Below are 18,490 nucleotides of genomic sequence, written 5' to 3'. Positions count from 1 at the left end.
TTTTGTAGTTTTTGGCTGGGGCTGGGTTTGAACCCGCCACCTCTGGCATATGGGGCTGGCGCCTTACTCCTTTGAGCCACAGGAGCTGCCCACATTGCTCTTTTCCCATCACTGGCCCCAGCTGGAACAGCAACAATTCCTCACTGGATATCAGCTGGTCTTTAAGGGACGCTCCCGCATCATCATTCCTCAACAATTTTGAATGACAGTTCCATGAACTGTTTCACATAGTTTCCAATGGCACTTTTATGTTGCCGACATTGCCTTGCTGCTTATGAGGACGAGAGCCCTGCAGGAGCAGGTGGAATCTTTCCTGCCTGTCCTATCTTGAGATACCCACACAGAAGACAGGCACACGTTGGAGGAGATTAGATTGTCCACCTCACAACCCAGACAGACACACGCCTCCTCTGCTCTCCCCTGGCAGCAGGTTGCAGCGGTTGCTAAGCAACCAGGTTATCTGCATTCTTCTTGCCAGCCAGCAGATATGGAAGACAGATCTGTAACTCCTATTTGGAGGATCCAAGTGTGTGATACCCCAGAGGTATAGAACTTTAATTTTGTTGCTGCTACCAGCTCTGACCCTCCTCTGTGACCTGAGGGCCTCTTTCTTTTGGAGATGTGGGTCTGCCATTTGAGGCTGGAAAGAACAGTTTAAATTGATGAAATGATCTTAGATCCAAGGTTCCATAAAACTAATCCTCAACCTTTTAGGCAAAGAAGTCTCCTATCTTGATATTCATTTGTATGTAAAAACTCTTTAAGGGGCAGTTGATTATTTTGCTTTGCATTAGGGAGCTCAGAAAATTATATTTATGCTCAAGGTCAAGAAGGTTCTGTGCACATCTCTGATTCTCAGTGGGTGGGACCCATGAGTTCGAATGTCAGTGTTGTCCCTGTAATTACTACTGAAAGTGCTACTGTGGATCTATATGGGCTTCTCATGGCCAGGTTCAGTCTTTTTTTGTAAATTGTTAATAAAAGTACTAAAATGTCTCTACCGCAGGCCACGTATTATGCTGAAGGGAAACCAAAGTATTGACTAGTGTAAGATGGCTCCTGCCTTTTAAAGAACTTATAATTATTGCGGAGTTGGGGTGGGACAGACATTCTAGCACAGAGGTTCCCAAACACTCTTCATTCAGGGAACCCTTAGCATCCTAGAGATTTTTTTTCATGGTGCCCCTAGGCCAAGAGAAAGACTTAGCAAGTCCCTCTAAGAAGTTACTAGGTCCAAATAACTTAATAAGTATTTATGTCCTAACAGGTTAACTAGTGCTTGGAAAAAAAAAAAGCAACTCAGAAATTAAGAGTAAAAATATTTTTATTTCCTTCTTAAATATTATCACAATGACCCATAGTGATTTTAAAAGATAATCTTCGGGATATTAACGTTTTTAAAGGGTTTGTTTGAATGTTCAGCTAGTCATCAATTGGGCAGCTCTAGACCACTTGTGATTCAGTACTCCATGCCCTCGGGGTATGATGATGTTGACAGAAGCAAGTTAAAGAAAATATTTGATTGATTAAAGTGGAAAGTCCCTAGTTACAGGTTAGTTGGTGATTTCTGATAGGTTGAGTGTAAGTTTCATTTTACTGTTTACATTGAATTGGGTTTTGGTTTGCTTACATAGGGACCCAAAGCGCTGTAGCTACCGTACCATGTTTCCCCGAAAATAAGACACTGTCTTATGTTTATTTTTTCTCAAGAAGACACACTAGGGCTTATTTTCAGGATATGTCTTCCTCTCCGTGCCAAAATGCATGGTGTGGCTGTGCAGCGTATCTGTATAGCCCATCACTAGGTCTTATTATTGGGGTAGGGCTTATATTTAACAAATGTGTATAAATCCTGCTAGGGCTTATTTTTTGGGTAGGTCTTATTTTCAGGGAAACACCGTAGCTACCTCAGCCTAATAGCTTTTCAATTAATTATTTTCACAATAGGATATATGTCTCTGTTAGGCACAGCACAAATTCTCAAACTTGGTATCAAATGAAACGCTGCCCACTTTGATTTTTACCTGTGGTGTTTTTGTTTTAATCATAGCAGCTGCTAAAATCTCAGCTTCACAGAGACAGGCTGTCACTGAAAGGATGTAGTGGAACCCAGTGTTGAAACTGTGAACCTCCACCAGTGAGCTGCAGTGTCCAGTGGATGTAGAGTACCATGATGCTTTCCCTCAAAGATTTAAAATATGCTGCAGTGACCATGTGAGTTCCCTTTGGGACACCTTGGGTGTTGAGCTCTGTTAGGCAGGGAACTGTGGTTCCTAAGTGCAGAAACTAGTCATGGGAAATACAAGATCAGGCAGAGACCAGGGTGACCTACTCTCATTTCTTCTCCAGTAGTCCCTTAATAAGTGTCGAGATTGAATGAATCTTTACATGAAAATGCATCATTACAACCTGATTCCTTTGCAGTCCTATCTGGCCATCTACCAAATTGCCTTTAATATTGCAGTTCATGTTACCATTGTGATTGAGATGAGCACACATATGTGGGGCCTGATTATGGGGAGTTGGATTGTGGCTCAGCCACATACTGGGGTGTGAATTTGAGCTTTTGCCCTTGAAGGTTCGGCTTCATCGTGTGCAGTGGGAAGGACAATAACCTCCTCAGGTTATTGGGAGGATTCAGTAAAATGATTCACGTGGAGCACTTTGCAGGGTGGTAGTAAATGCCTCAGTCAGTGTGAGTTGTTTTTGTTATTCTTACTCCAAGTTGGGCTTGGAGTGTCACTGTGATTGGGCATGACAAGCCTGTCTCTGAGGGGGTGCTGGGAGAGGAATGCAAGTAAAGGAAGAGGGAAGGGGACTCTGCAAACCACTCGGGGGCCTCCATCCTTGTTCTGTGTCTCTGGCACTTTCAGAGCATCTATCTGCCATGTCTAAGACATCACATACGTGACCCTAGTTACGGGGAAGCAGGTGATTTCATTTACACCCAGTCTGATGTGTGACTGACTGTCTAAGAGTCACAAGCCAGACTTGTCCCAGTGCTGTACCCTGATAGATCACTTTCCTGGGATCCATGAGAATCCCTTCCATATGGAAGACGCCTCAGGATGTACAAGGAAAGAATTTTAGCCCACTGAGACTTTTTCCCAAAGCCAGGAGCCTTTATCACCTGTATCGTGGCCTGTATCACCTGCATCCTTTTTTAGGGCCTTACGGTATTGAATGGAAGAGAAAGTAATGAAACTTAACCCTTCGCCCATTTCCTCATTTGGTGAAGTGGGGACTGCTGCCACCTGACATTGCCAAGCAGGCTGTGGGCTTTCTGGCTTCTGAATGAGTGTTGGTGGGGCCAGTTTTCTGGGAGGGCCCAGATGTGCTCAGTTTTCTGGGAGGGCCTGCCAACTAGGTTTCTGCCTTTAAAAACAGTTGGCATCGTTTGCATCTTGTTGCAAAAGAAAACAAAGCATCAGGACTTCCCTAGCCAGCATTCGGGGCAGTATGACTGGTCTCCACCCCAGTGAGCAGTTTTTCAGCCTTGGCATTGGATGGCTGGGCTTGCTAAAGTCCTCCTCTCATTTGGCTCAGGCTGTTGGTATCTGGTCCTGGGGTGAAAAACTAAGCACCGTCCCTTGAGGAGAGGAGGTTGTAGGATGGAAGAAATCTGCTAGCTTCCGTGCTGCAGGAGGGAGGCTGGGCTTTCTGGAGTCAAGTGCTTTGTAGACACCCTTCCCACGCCCACCCCTCAATCTTACCTCCTTGCCCTTTTCTGAGTTCTGAGCTCTGTTGACAGGTGCAGTTTCCCAGTGACCCTGGGCCCAGTGAGGATGGTAGCTCAGACCTACCAAAATATCAGCTGCAACTCAGGGTGAGGCTTTGTAATTCAGAAAGAGGGGTTTTAATCTGCAGCCTCCCATAGCTCACTGAGCTTTAATTATTTAGGTGCCTGGCTAAGGGTTCAGGTGACCTCTGCCCTGCATTTGCCTCCCCGTGCTGCCCCAGACAGCCTGTAATGCCAACAGAAGTCTCTGCCAGAATGCGTGTGGCATAGACAGCACTTGTCATCTGTGAAGGTGGTCCCGTCAGCACCACATCGGGATGCGCACCAGAGCAGAATTAGGGTCTCAGCTCTGCATTTGGGTCTCCCTCGTGAGAGCATCCGGTTTTCAGCCCACCGCCCCTGGTAGACAGTGCTGCTGCAGCTCTGTTTCTCAATTTTATTTGCTACTGCATCTTGGCAATGACTTTGTTCTTACAGTAGGCTGATTCCTTTTCAGCGTCACTCAGTTCATATTCTCAGCAGTCTTACAAAGCTGGAAGGGCCAGATACCAGCCCCATTTCACAGATGGTGTGTTTCTATACATGGAATCATGGAACCTAGAATCCACTTAGATTTGGGGTTGGTATGTTCCTCGCCCTGTGCTGCCGTGCATTCACCTCGCTGCCTCCAGCTTGGTTTGAATTCTTGCAGCTTTCTGATCTGTGCGGTTGCTATTTGGTTCTGCTACTGATTGCAGCAGCCATATCTGAGCACTTGTCATGGCTGAGGACTGTGCCTCCACGTTCCTTCATCCTCAAAGCAGCCTTTTGAAGCAGGGGTCATTATTCCAATTTTACAGATAAGGGGATGGAGCTGCCTTGGCATAGAATGGCTGGCATCACACAGTTCGCAAATACTGGAGTCACAACTTCATTCCACGTCCCCTGACCTCCAGTTCACTCCCCTTACGGATAAATCACACTGGATCTTGGGCTGCTTTATTAATCTGTGCTCTGTGGTTCCTCTGTACCCAAATCAATGTTTTTCAGAAAGGAGTCCAGCAAATTTGGAAACCTGTTGGACTTGAGAGTTGTCATCACTGCTAGCAACAGAAACTATCTGGCTGATTTCAGCGCAGTGGAACATTTTGAAAGGACATTAGCTCCTCACAGAAATGTATGAGAGGCTGGGGAAGTAGGCTTGGAAAACAAGAGGAACAAAGAAAAGTTTTGCTTGGGGCTGGAGCCATGGGCCAGACCACAACTGGGAACCCACCTGGCATGGACAGACTGGGTTGCTTGTGATGGTGCTGGCTCCCGTGATAGGCACTGTCATCTCCTCACTGCTACCACAGCCCTAGAAACGATATGCTGTTACCCCACTGCCACCATGAATCTTCACTCCCCCATCCTGGTGGGCCAGGCCTGGGTGGTATCCCTGGTTGGCAAACCCGGCTGAGTGCCCATGCCTTGCTGCAAAGTTTGCTGGCTTGGCTTCCACATTGGGAAGGAGCTTTATTCCCACCAAGACTCTTGAGTGTGGAATTTCACAGCATGGCAAGGAGGTTCAAAGGTGCAATTACACATCTCATAAAACACCCAATTATTGCATGGTAGTTACTTGTCAATGTCTGGCATCCCCAGGTCCCACCCCTCCCCAGATGTTGGCCCAGACCGGGTGGAGATGCTGTAGGTGAAAGTGCTCTCACCACTTGGAGCTGTTTGCTTCCTGGCTGCTGGTGGTGGGGGGGTGGTCGGTGGCTGTGGTTTGGTCACAGCAGCAGCAGACAGGGTTCTCAGGCCTGATTGTTTCCCTCTGCTCTGGCTAAAGTGTAAGGTTCTGATGTTTCTTCTTAGGAAATGTGGAACATTGGGCTATTTTTCTTTCTTGGGCAGGTTTTGGCCACACCAAGGTGTTATCACCCCCTCCAAGGTGTGCATTCCTGGACTACACAAGGTATCAGCGTGGCCCTGTGGTGGCTCTCCTGGCACCCTGCTTTCATATATGGAGGGTAGCGTGTGGCAAGTCCATTGCTGCCTGATGCCTTTGGCCAAGGGAGTGGCCACCCACTCACTGGAGGCAGGGGCCGTTGCAGGGCTTCCTTTATTCATCTCTGGGGACCTTGCCATCACAGTGGTTGGTTTCCCCAGCCCCTCTCCTTCCCGATAATAATGTTTCAGTTGTCCTGGCTGGTTCACTGCCATGGACGTGGCGCAGCCCACGGATGTCTATAAGAACAGCCACTGTGCTGTCCTGTGCCGAGCCTCTGGCTCTTCTTGCTTTCCAGCTCTTCTCCTTCTAAGCACAAGACTCTGCCCTTACTCCATTGCCATCCTACGTCTCTCTCTCTCTCTCTCTTTTTTTTTTTTGGTTGCAGTTGTTGTTTTAGCTGGCCCGGACTGAGTTTGAACCCGCCAGCCTCAGTGCATGTGGCCAGCGTCCTACCCACTGAGCTATAGGTGCTGCCCCAAGTCACTTCTCAACACAATTCTGGAGCCCAGGGTTGGGGCCCAAAGGGATTGGTGCTGCTTTTGTTCACCTACCTGGTAGCTGTAAGGCCCAGTCATTTAGTCCTGCTCATTCCGCTCGTAGCCATTCTCTTGATGGAGAGTGGAAAACATTGTGCTTTGGGATCCCAGAACTGAAATTGCAGCCTGGACCCGCCACACATCTCTGATTTTGAGCAATTATAATCTCTAAGCCTCAGTTCCCCTTCCTCTACAGATGGGATGATGGAGCCAGTGGGACACCCTGCTGCCAAGTGAAGGCATCCCACTGGAATGCCTCTGTCCTTGTGCTATTTGCTGCCCCCAGAGACTGAGGCCCCTACCCTGCCCTGCACCTGTTCCTGTGAGTCCTGCCTATAGAGAGCCCGGAGCTGGGGACACAATCTTCTTGGCAACAAGGAGACTAATCATAGTTTTTAAAAGCCCTGGAGTACCTCACTGAGTCTATCTTTCTGTTAGAGTAAAAACTGAAAGAACACAGAAACAAAGGTTCTGAGGAACGGAGACACATGTCTACGGCACTTCATACTGGGTGAACACTTGGACACATCTCTGTGGGGGTTTCCAGACTTACAGGCGGGTAACACGAATGAGTAGGCAGAATTCAAAGAGGACCTTCCCCCCAGTGTTATTCCTGTGATGAGCTCTACTGCAGAAAGAAGATCCTCTGGGTGGATCTAATCTAGTCACAGGAGCTCTTTAAAGGCAGAAAGTTCTCTTCCTCTAGCTGGTAATAAAAGAGGAACTCAGAGAAATTCCCCAGAGTAAGAAGGATTCACCTTCCACAGGGTATTGCTGGCTTGCAGATGGCACGGCTCTTGGTAAGAATGTGGGGTTCTTTCAAAGCTAGATAGCGAGGAGGTGGGGACCTCAGTCCTACAGCTGTGAGGAACTGAACTGGGCCCCTGACCTGAATGAGCCTGGAAGCAGATTATTCCCCAGAGCAGCTTCAGGAAACCCTCATCAGGGACCCAACTGAGCCCACCCGGACTTGCGATGGAGAGAACTGAAAGATAGTAAATGGGTGTTGTGTTCAGCTGACTCTGTGGTGGTTTGGTACAGAAGCAATGCAGAACTAATATGGTGCAACAAGGTGATAGGGACAGGCGAGGCCTGTGTATCCTGGAGACACATGTACATCTAACCATGGAAGCCACCAGACAGCTGCCATGGATTGTTGTTGAGTAGGAGGTGCTGGGGAACAAACCCAATATTTCTGGAACTTGCCTTTTTTTTTTTTTTTTGCAGTTTTGGCTGGGGCTGTGTTTAAACCCGCCACCTCTGGCATTTGGAGCCAGCGCCCTACTCCTTTGAGCCACAGGCACTGCCCGGAACTTGCCATTTTTAAAGAAAGATGAGACCAAAAGCATACACTAAAATATGCCAGTTTTCAAAAAACACAATATCCTTGTGATTGCTTCACCAAAAAGTGTAATGCCCCTTGAATGCAGAGCATCCTCCCTTTTTTTTTTTTAGTGTTGCCTGGTTTAAAGTCTGTTGTCTTTCATAATGCACTATGTATACACAGTGAGGAGAGCATTTCTCTTGTAAGCACTGACTTTATCAACAAGGAGAAACTGAGGACTTTGGGGGGCCCATATGGGTCTCTGGTTGATGACGGGAGACTCTGACCCTTTGGGGTGGGTAATGGGGGAGTCACTAAAGAAGAGAAAATGTAGCATTCTTTACTTTTCAACAGCCACACTGACCGCCACTCTCCACCCCCATCCTGCTGGGTGGGTAAGGAATGGAGTCAGAGTCCAGCGATCTCACTCAGCCCTATCTTTTTATTTTCTAATAAGTAGCTTAGTCTCTTTGGCGTGACTCTGGTGGCCCAACAGCTCAGCATTCTGGCTTTTGCCCTCCACTCCAGAGGGTGGCTACTTCTAGGGGCTTAGCTGACTCCAGGGCTTTCCTTGGATCTGGTGGTGGCCTCCGAATCCTGGCTTGCCCGTGTGTGGATTGGTGGTACAGACTGTAGAGTGGCTGCTCTTAGAATGGTAACCATTGAGGCGCAGTGAATGTCACTTGGCTATTTAGTACCAGCATAGCAGGACTCGACTGCTGGAGCTCATAGTCCTGGCTGTTCTCCCAAGGACCCTTCACCACCTTCCTGCCCCCTAACGTTTCTACTGTAAGACACCTCCTGGGAAGCTGGTCCCAGCCTGGAGTGCCTCTGGCTCCTGCATACCTGCCCGCTGTTTCTGAACCTCCATCTTCTCCCCTTTCGGCCTCTCCTGGGATGGAAGTAACAAGCTAGTCTTTTCTCTCCTGGGGAATGCCAAGGCTGGAGGTGCTCACCAAGTGACTTCCCAATATCATACCTTCATGCTCAACTTCAGCCTCAAATACACGTATAAGCCATAGTGATGGAGCTATGTGGATTTACTAATAAAGAAACTGATATTGGAATGTGTTTTGTGAGCAAATCATTGTTACAGATGTGACAGGCTCAGTCACCAGGGATCCTAAAGCACATGAAGCCATCAGAGAAAATTCACGTACAGATGGGCTCCTGTGCAAAGGGAAGGCTCAGAAAATAGGACTCAGTTGTGGGGAAGATGGACAAAGAGGCTGCTGGGATGGGGGCTGTCCTTACGGGTGGGTGATACAGGAAAGCACTTGAACATCTAATTAGTCAAGACCACGTCTCATCACTATCAGCCACGCTGACTTTCTTTCTTTGGCTGTGACCTGCTTTCAGAGCCCACTGATGGCACCAGGGGCCTTGACAAAGGAGCTGAATTTGGGTCACCCTGACCCATTTCCACCTCAAGTTTGAAATTAGGATGGAAACTTAATCAAGTTGCTCTGGGACTTCAGATGTCACCAGCTGAGCATTGGGCCCCCACTGACCTGGTTTCTGATGCTCAGTGCAGACAGATACCTGATTCTCCTTGGAGCTGCCTTTTGTCATGCGCTGCAGGCAGCACAGGTGTGTGCATGGGCACAAGTACCCAGCAAGAATGGGTCTGTGTATCTCTGGGTGACGTGGGTGCAAAGAATAACCTAGCCAGCTTTAAGACACAAGGGGGGGCGGGCAGAAAGCAGGATGTGTCAAGTTAGGACTAGGCTGGCTCTGAAGCCGGATGATTTGGGTTCAGATATGAACTCTACAACTCACTGAGTCATGGAACCACGGGCAAATTGCTTACCCTCTCAGAGGCTCAGTTTCCAAAGCTCTAAGATGAGAATAGTATTAGTACCTGCCTCGTGGAGGCGCATAGACTCAAACATGCATGTAAATCACTCACCCTCTTCTGGCCAAAAGTCAGGGCTTAATAAATGTCTCAACAAATGTTGCTAGTTTAAATTATGCCATTATTATGAACAGATCAGACTAGTCTTGAGTTGGGAAGTTGTATTTATGTCAAGAAGTCTCATGGAGATTGATGATCAGGGATGTAATCTCCTTAAAGGGGCTCACTTATTAATTTATATGCAGGTAGGCCAGAAGGCAGAGTGAAACTCAGATAAGTCACCCTGATAGTACTGCCACTTCTCTTGCACTTTCTGAACTTAAATAAATAAATAAATAAATATATATATGTGTGTGTGTGTGTATGTGTGTGTGTATGTGTTTGTTGAGGGAGTAGAGAGGAGATTAGCAGAAAGAAAAATAAGGAAAGAAATAGAGCTGGACTAAATGGAATATTGCATTAAGTGACAAGTGATTAAATGTCACATGTCCCAGGGTGCAGGGATAGAGCAATTATACGCAGCCCTGCCTGTTCATATATTTAGTACTGTTGACAGAGATTTGTCTTTGACCTGCCCTCCCCCGACCCCCTCCATCCTTACTCTAAAGTCCAGTTTTGCCTAATCATTTTTGAAACACAAATTCTTTTAAGCATCTAATGAACCTCTTCCTCAGAAAATTGTACATCAGGATAAATACACACAATTTTTTTTGTCAATATTGCACTTTTAGGGGTTTCTCAGATCCCGGATTAAAACACCCTTGTCTTAGATGATTTCTTAAACCCTGTCTAAACTTCTGAATGATGAATAGGCGAACGCCTATGTATGTTTCAGAATCGGGGGACATCTCAAATGTCCCTGATCCAGCGTAGTTTTCTCCTACGTCCAGACCCAGCTGGGTCTCCTTCATGCTCTCATTGTTCTTCCCTCTTCCAGATCTGCACCCCAATAATCACTCAACTTGATTGGTCTCCTCTGCTAGGCTGCGAGCTCTTGTTCATCGTTCCTTATTTATTTCTGGTCCCAGTGCCTGGCACAGAAATGTTGACGGAACAGAGTATAAGTGGAGGTATCTCGTTCCTGCTTGAAATGCAAAGAAAGCCCTCTCTACCTTCTGCCCATGGGAGGAAAAACTAGGAAGCTGGATCCTGCCAATCTGCTGGAACAGCTGCAGGCCAGCCTGCAGGACCAGAAGATAAGGGGCTGTCGACACAAGTGGAATGATTGGGTGGAGCCAGTGGGAAAGTAGCACTGGCCTCAAAGATTTCTACCATGATTAGATAAGGGAGTGTGTAATTGGAAATGTGCTGGCGGGGAGGGATGCTTTGAAGTTCCAGGCTGATTAGGTTAGGGAATGGCCCTGTGGTCTTTGGGTGGCTGGATGACCACCATCCTCCAGGTACCCAGCGATAACCTCCTTGATCAAGGAGGGCACCAGCTCTGTGGGACAGCGGAGAGCATCTGTCTTTGCCCAGAGGTGTGAATGGACAGCACTTGCCCAGGCTTCGGGGTGGGGGTGGGGCACCGTGTGGATTAAGTACCGGCCCCCACAAGAGCCCCATCTCTGCTGATGGTAAAGAGATATGACTGCAGACTCAGCCACAGCTTGGAGGGTAGGGAGTAGGAGGGTGGGGAGCAGCCTCCTGAAGTTGGCTTGAGGGTCTTTGGATTGGAAACCCCTTTCCAATGGAACAAAACCCTTGTGAGGACCTTATTTTGGCTTCGTTGCAGAGAACACATGCAGCAGGCTTTGGAGGAAGCCAATTTTCCATTTTCCCATGAGGGATCTCAGGAGGGCAGTAAAGTTCCTTCTGAAATTATTTAACTTAAAAGCTCTTGACAAAGAACAGGCACACTGCCTTGCATGTAGCACTTTCACTCTCCCCTCTCCAGACGTTTCCCACAGATATCATTTTGCCCCCAGCCTCGGTTTCTAGGCCTAGGTAGAAAGATCTCTCCCATTCCCCCAAAGCCCAAGATTTAGCTCTTTGTCCTCCTGGAAAGGGGCATGTGATCTATGTGGAGGTGGGTTCTGAAGGCTTCCCCAGAAGACCTAGGCTAGGCTAGTCCCCACGTGCTCTCTGCAAACCCCCTCCACCACCACCACCATGGTCCCACTGTTATCATGTTGACAAAAGTGGCAACAGTCCAACACATACCCTTCTGGGGGCAGGCACAGAGCTGCTGGTAAGTGGGCTGAGCATGGAGCCATGGAGACATGACATGATGGCTCCTGGTCTCTGCTCACCACCCTGCATAGCCTCGAGTGCCCGGAAATCTCCTCCTGCTCCTCCACCATCACCGTGAGCACCACAGGGCTCTGCCCAAACTCTCCCACCTCTTGGGGAACATTTGAGGCTTGGCAAAACATAAAACACGTTTTGTCAGTCACCTCTTTTTCCCCATTTTGCACTGCCTGTTTATCTGAGTGAAATGGAGGTCATATGTTCCAAGTCCCTTTGCTTAATTCTCTGTAGCATTTTCTCTCAGATCGTTTGACATACCAGTGGTTTTGATCTCTTGCCTGAAAAGGAGGGCACCACATTTTACTCCAACAGGACATAAACCTGAACCCTAAAAACCACACATTTAGTGTGGTGCTGTGAAAGGTGTGTGGACTGAAGGTGGTACGGACGGCTCTCCTGTCCTCTTGGTCAAGTTGTCTAGCTGAGAGTGAGAAAGTGCAGCCTGTCTCCTCTGTCTGTGCAGAGTGAGACCAGGAGGGACTTTTCCCCTCCTGGCGGAGGAAAGCCTCTGTAGGTTTCTCCGTTAGGACTTGGCCATGGCCTCTGCCTTTCTCTGGACCCCTCATTTTCCCTGGGAACATCCTTACTTTCATATCAAAGAAACGTTATCTCCACCTGCTTAGGGAGGGTGCAAGGCGGCCCTACTTAGTATTCCCTACTCTAGATGAAGAGAGAGGACTTTTCTCTAAAGAGCTTGTTTCAGTGCTTCCTCTGGGGGTGGCAAGAAAGGCACCATTCTGAGACAGATGACCATGATGGGGACAGCAGAGGCCTTTGGGATTTGCTGGAAAGCCAGGCCCAAGGTCCAGGCTGACAGAGGTAGGTTGGAGGAGCAGGTGTCTGTGTACTTTATTTGGAAGGAATCCCAGCACATACAGAGTGGCATCTGACATGCTCAGGCTTGTGACATGTGTCAGTCATACATTCAGACGATGCAAGTTCCCCTTACTGTGCCTGTGGTCAGGGATGAGGGGATGCTCTGTGCTACGCCAATCCCCACCCCATCCCCGCCCCCCAGCCAGCATCTGAGAGTCATGGTTGGAAGTCTGCACTTAGAATTGTGTTCCTTTGGGCTAAGCCCTTGATTCTTGTTATAATACTAAGGACCTTTTAATAGGGCAGATTTGAGTGAGGGAAAATTTGAGAAAAACAATCGGAGGAACTTGGGGGTTCCAGAGAGAGAGGGCAGCTTGGGGAAGACAGCCCAGAGCAGAGAGACAACAAACGCTGCTCTCTCTCTTCACAAACATGGTTTGTGAAGGGTCTGCTGGCTCTGCATTTTAGGTTCCTTTTCAAATTGGAAGCATCACCTTATTTTTAATGATATGTCCTAAGGGCTTTGAGAACTTATCTTACAATTTATAATAGGGGTGCCAGGACCTTAGAACCCGAGGGAGTCCATGCACGGGCTTCAGGATGTGGCGGAGATTGGTGTGTCAGTTTGAATTATGTGTTCTGGAGAGAGAGTCCACAGCTTTCACCCTGAATCAGAGAAAGGTCCTGAGCAATTGGAGCAAGACCCGGCGATGCAGCCAGGTCTTTTGAGGTATATTCCTTTTCTGTTTTTTTTCTTATGCATTTGTTTTTTGAAAGAGAGAGTTGAGATCATAGTATGTTTATGAATGGAGGCCTTTTCATTTCACATTGCATCCTAATTACTTTGTTTGCCATGGAAAAGTCTTTATAAGCACCAATTTTCTGTGGCTGCACAATATTCCATTATGTGGCTGTGATACAGTTTACATATCCAGTCTTCTGTTTGGCATTTGCATTGTTCTCCACTTTTTACTTTAATAAATAATGCAGTGAGAACCATCTTTGGGCAAGCAGCTGTGCTTGCATTTTAAATTATTTCTTTATGATACATTCCTAGAAGTCTCTTTTGACTTCTAAAGATACTGTGTGTTAAGCTGTTGCCAAGACCCATTTGTAAAGTATGGATGTTGCAAAAGACTGGGTAGAGAGGTGGGGGCAGGGAACAATACTCACAGGGGTCCCCCTGCACACGGGGTGTCCAGCCAGGTGCTGTGGGCATGAGGGAAACTTAGGAAATTAGAAAACAACAGTCTTTATTCAGGAGGACCCTACTGTATAATGTGGAATCACAACATACAGAAGTAACCTAAGGAAAGAGGCTTATATCTCAGAACCCTAGGGAAACCAGGCATGAATTTCAGGCTGGAGTGGAATTTTGTGCATGTTCACATTGCATTTTCTGGAGCTTTCATCCGAATCTTTTCTTCTGTAGTACTGCAGAGAATTATCCATTCAATGATTGAGGTGTGTGCTAAAGGGGTGTGAATCATTTTTTGCTATTTATCATTTTTTCCTTTTATTGTTTTATAGTTTTTATAATAGCAAAAAATAAGGTAGACTTTTTAAAGTGCTCTTAACATGAATGAGAAGGATGTACTAAGGAGATGACAGTCAGAGGTCTTGGTTTGGGGGACTTTGAAGTCGGGTGTAAACCGGAGCCCATACTCAACAGGTGTGAGGCAGATTTTGGCAGCACGTGTCACCTGTCCCTGCAGTGACCTACCAATCCGTTTACATATAAATCTGTTCCTGGCAGCATGAACCGGTTACATGAACCTAATGCCTATAAGATCTTATTGTCAGAACATTGTGTTATGCAGGTGTGTGGCATTTTTGGCGATACAAACCAATTGTGCCTCATCCCTCTGCCAGAGGCCCAGTCCTCATCTAATTACTAAGAGTCAAAAGAGCTTCATACTGCTGTTTGTGGTCATGAGGGAGCCAGCCCAGCTCTGCCAGTACGGAAAAGGGAAGGGGTGCTGGGGGCCTCCTGCTAGAGCCCAGAAGTAGATGTGTACGTGGGCATCAACAGCCATTGCTAGTTTTTCTTTTCTTCAATCTGTGCTAGCGACTTCTGGCCTTTGGCTAGTTCTTCCAGTGGGAAATGAGAGAGCCATGTCTGTGCACACGTCCCCACACTACATTACAATGGTTAGACTTCCACAAAACCCGAGCTTAGACCGTGTGTTATAGTTCCCGGATATTGTCAGTTGAGTCCCCATAGCCAAGACAAATGCGATGGAGGGGTGTCTCATCACCCTGTTTCCCTTGGGGTCTCTCCCACATCTATGGCTGGAGTGCCCAGGTCTCTTTTTAGAGGGTCTGTGTGTGAGCATGACTAGACCACAGACCCTTGCCCCACACGCCTTGACTCAGGAGCTCCCCACGAGGGGAGTGTCTTCCAGCCTAGCATCTGTTTTATCTGGCTTGCTAACAGATCTGTGTGATTCTTTTTTTTCCTTCCAGTTGGCTGTTTCTGCAGATCCAGCTGAGTTGTTTTTCTTCCTCCCTGACTCTTGGCTCCTATGGATTAAATCCCTGTCTCATTCCCTGTCACTCTCCTTGCCTTTGATCCTTTGTTTTCTCCAGACCCAGAACCACTTAGTCTCCTAAAGGGCTCAGAGAGGCATCTTGGCCTCCCTGTAATTTATACAGCCATTACAGTCATCACACAACACTAATTCTTCTGTGGCCTGAACTCCATTGGCCAAAAGCTACCTACCCCCCTGAGGCAGATAGGGGTGGGAGGAAATAGGCATTGCCCACCCCTCAGTTGTAGGCACTATCTACTCTTTATGGGAAGAAAAGAACATTAAACAAACACATCTGTGATCACTGTTAGCTCTAATGCAGAATGCAAAATAAACAAGTAAGATACCACTCAAAGTACAATCCTGGAGGGGTGGGGAAGTGAGGGGGAAGCCTGATAGCCAAGAGCCTAGACCTTCAAAGGGTATCATTAAGAAATTCTTCCTCACACTTAATCAGACTGGCCTTGGCTAGGATTTCAGCTTACATATTCTGATTTTTTTTAGATACAAGATACTACTTTCCTCTCTCTATATGATATTTTTAATAATAAATTTTTGATAAAAATGATACTTATAAAATGAAAGATAAAATATTTGTTATATAAGGCAATTGTAACAAAATATATTTTACAGGTAAAAAGATATTGTATACTTCAATAGAACCATCTTCTATTTTGTATTTAAGTAATATAAAAGCCAAGTCTATTTCTATACAAAAGGTTATAGATGTATATAAAATAGGAAGTAAAACATCTTATACGTTCTTGACAAGTATTTTAAAATATTTGTAAAATATAGATTATTTAAGTATCTTAAATCTTACTGTTTAAATCAATGCCAGTGGTTTAATATTAAACTAAGCAATTCAACTTAAATATTTAAAGTGATTTTGAAATATGCAGAATTTAAGTAAAAGGTGTTAGAAAATGCTGTAACTTCAGCTTAAGAGCTAGAGGTATCCCCGGGCGTGGTCCCGTTCCGGGAGCCACAGCGCCCCCTGCCGCCCACCCCCTGCGCGCCACCCACTGACTTCCTGTCCTTCCTCCCTCCCAGGCATCGGCAAAAACGTCATCTGCGACCGCACCGCCACGCCGCTGGACGCCTTCCGCATGATGTCGGCGGCCCACTACTACCCCAAGCTCATGAGCATCATGGGCAACGTGCTGCGCTTCCTGCCGGCCTTCGTGCGCATGAAGCAGCTGATCGAGGAAGGCTACGTGGGCGAGCCGCTGGTGTGCGAGGTGCAGGTGCACAGCGGCAGCCTGCTGGGCAAGAAGTACAACTGGAGCTGCGATGACCTGATGGGCGGCGGCGGCCTGCACTCGGTGGGCACCTACATCATCGACCTGCTCACCTTCCTCACCGGCCAGAAGGCCGTCAAAGTCCACGGGCTGCTCAAGACCTTCGTCAAGCAGACGGATCACATCAAGGGCATCCGCCAGATCACCAGCGACGACTTCTGCACCTTCCAGATGGTGCTGGAGGGCGGGGTGTGCTGCACCGTCACCCTCAACTTCAATGTGCCCGGCGAGTTCAAGCAGGACGTGACTGTGGTGGGCTCGGCCGGGCGCCTGCTGGCGGTGGGCACCGACCTGTACGGCCAGCGCAACAGCGCCCCGGAGCAGGAGCTGCTGGTGCAGGACTCCACGCCCGTGAGCAACTCCCTGCTGCCCGAGAAGGCCTTCAGCGACATCCCCTCGCCCTACCTGCGCGGCACCATCAAGATGATGCAGGCGGTGCGCCAGGCCTTCCAGGACCAGGACGACCGGCGCACGTGGGACGGGCGGCCGCTCACCATGGCCGCCACCTTCGACGACTGCCTGTACGCCCTGTGCGTGGTGGACACCATCAAGAGGTCCAGCCAGACCGGCGAGTGGCAGAACATTGCCATCATGACAGAAGAGCCGGAGCTGAGCCCCGCCTACCTGATCAGCGAGGCCATGCGCCGGAGCAGGATGTCCCTCTACTGTTAGCGTGGCCTGGGGACCTGCAGGACTTAGGTCTTCCTGGGGGGCCGGGGGCTGACGAAAGCAAAAGACGTAGGGGAGAGGATGGCCACGGGGGTGGGGAAGGTGGAGGAGCAGTGTGAGTAAATGGCATCTGGGAAGACAAATCAGACTGTTGCTGGGCTGAGCTCATAGCCCGGGAGTGCTCAGGAGGGCCTGCCTGTTCCCTAGATCATCCCTGCTGGGTGTCTGCATAGAGCCGGAGGAGCTGTAGCTGCCTCTTGTGCCCTTTACTGTGAGAAGCAAGGAGGGGTTGCTTCCCTCGCTACCTCAGCCACCCCAGCACCTTGGCTTTCTTTGCAGGCCAAGTGGTCCTGCAAGGTCAAGGTGCTGTATCACATGGCAAGGTCAGTGGGAGCCAGGGCCCTGGACACCCACTACTGGCAGAAGAAGGCATATCTTCACAGGTCCACATAAGCCTGTTGGTCTGGGGAGGGGATAGGGAGGGCAGATAAGAAAGTTCAAATTCCAGGAAGCCATTTTTTATTCTGCTTAGAAGTATCTGAAGGAAAAAGTACTTAGCAGCAAAGTGTAGGACTTTAGATTGGTTGGTCTTCCTCATAGGAAGCGCTGAGGGTGTGCCTTCTTGCTTGGTCCAGTGCTTCCCTAGAAGGGATGGGGAGGTCAGGAATAGAGCAGAAAGCAGGGCTGCCCGGGAGCCATGGGCAGAGAGCACCTGCAGCATGGTAACAGATGAGGCAGAGAATAAAACATCCCTTTGAGCTTGTCAACAACTTAAAAACTGCAAGGAATCACCTTAGAACACTGTTTCTGGTGACAGGGGAGTTGAGTGTAAAGGGATTCTTTATTGAAGTGTTGGGGTGGCCCTGTCATGTGGCTGTCCAGGCAGCACCAAAAAAACAGCACAAAGTATGAGTTTGACCATAAGCTCAAATGCTGCCCACAAGGACTGGGGACAGCTGTGTGCCTAAGTGTTGCAATGTGAATTCTCAAGCAGAAGGGAAAGTGAGCCTGGTCTGGGAGGTGTTTGGGGCCTCAACACCCATTGCTCCTACCAAGCTGGACCAGGGCTTTGAGGAGATTCACCCAGCTTTGTGGATTTAAAAGGGAAGCTTTTAGTTCCACTCAGAATACTGCCCCCCTTTTTGAGACAGAATCTCAGTATGTCACCCTCAGTAGAGTGCTGTGGTGTCACAGCTCACAGCAACTTCAACCTCTTGGGCTTAAGAGATTCTCTTGCCTCAACCTCGCAAGTAACTGGGACTACAGGTGCCTGCCACAATGCCCGGCTATTTTTGTTGTTGTTGTTGTTGTTGCAGTTGTCATTGTTGTTTAGCAGGCCGGGGCTGGGTTCAAACCCACCAGCCCTGGTGTATGTGGCCGACACCCTAACCATTAAGCTAAGGGCGCTGAGCCAATCCTCTTTTTCCTTAAAAAAAAAGTTAAGCCCCCTTTTCTTAGTGTTGGCCTTTGCTTTCAGGATTCTGATACCTAAAAATTTTT

At 48.1% G+C, this 18,490-nt stretch overlaps 1 protein-coding gene across 1 annotated transcript in view; it reads left to right on the top strand.

Moving 5' to 3' along the window:
* Positions 1-18,170, top strand: part of GFOD1 (glucose-fructose oxidoreductase domain containing 1) — a 114,591-nt gene extending 96,421 nt beyond the window's left edge. The window contains exon 2 of the mRNA XM_003788313.3: positions 16,074-18,170. Within this exon, the coding sequence (XP_003788361.1) occupies positions 16,074-16,993 (920 nt within the window). The 3' untranslated portion in view covers positions 16,994-18,170. The remainder of the gene's footprint in view (positions 1-16,073) is intronic.
* Positions 18,171-18,490: the final 320 nt, after the last annotated feature.

The sequence above is a fragment of the Otolemur garnettii genome, unplaced genomic scaffold, assembly GCF_000181295.1.
Source record: "Otolemur garnettii isolate 467f Iridium unplaced genomic scaffold, OtoGar3 scaffold00026, whole genome shotgun sequence".
NCBI classification, from domain to species: Eukaryota; Metazoa; Chordata; class Mammalia; order Primates; family Galagidae; genus Otolemur; species Otolemur garnettii.
The sequence above is the reverse complement of the archived record's forward strand: the minus strand, read 5'-3'. Positions and strand labels throughout refer to the sequence as shown.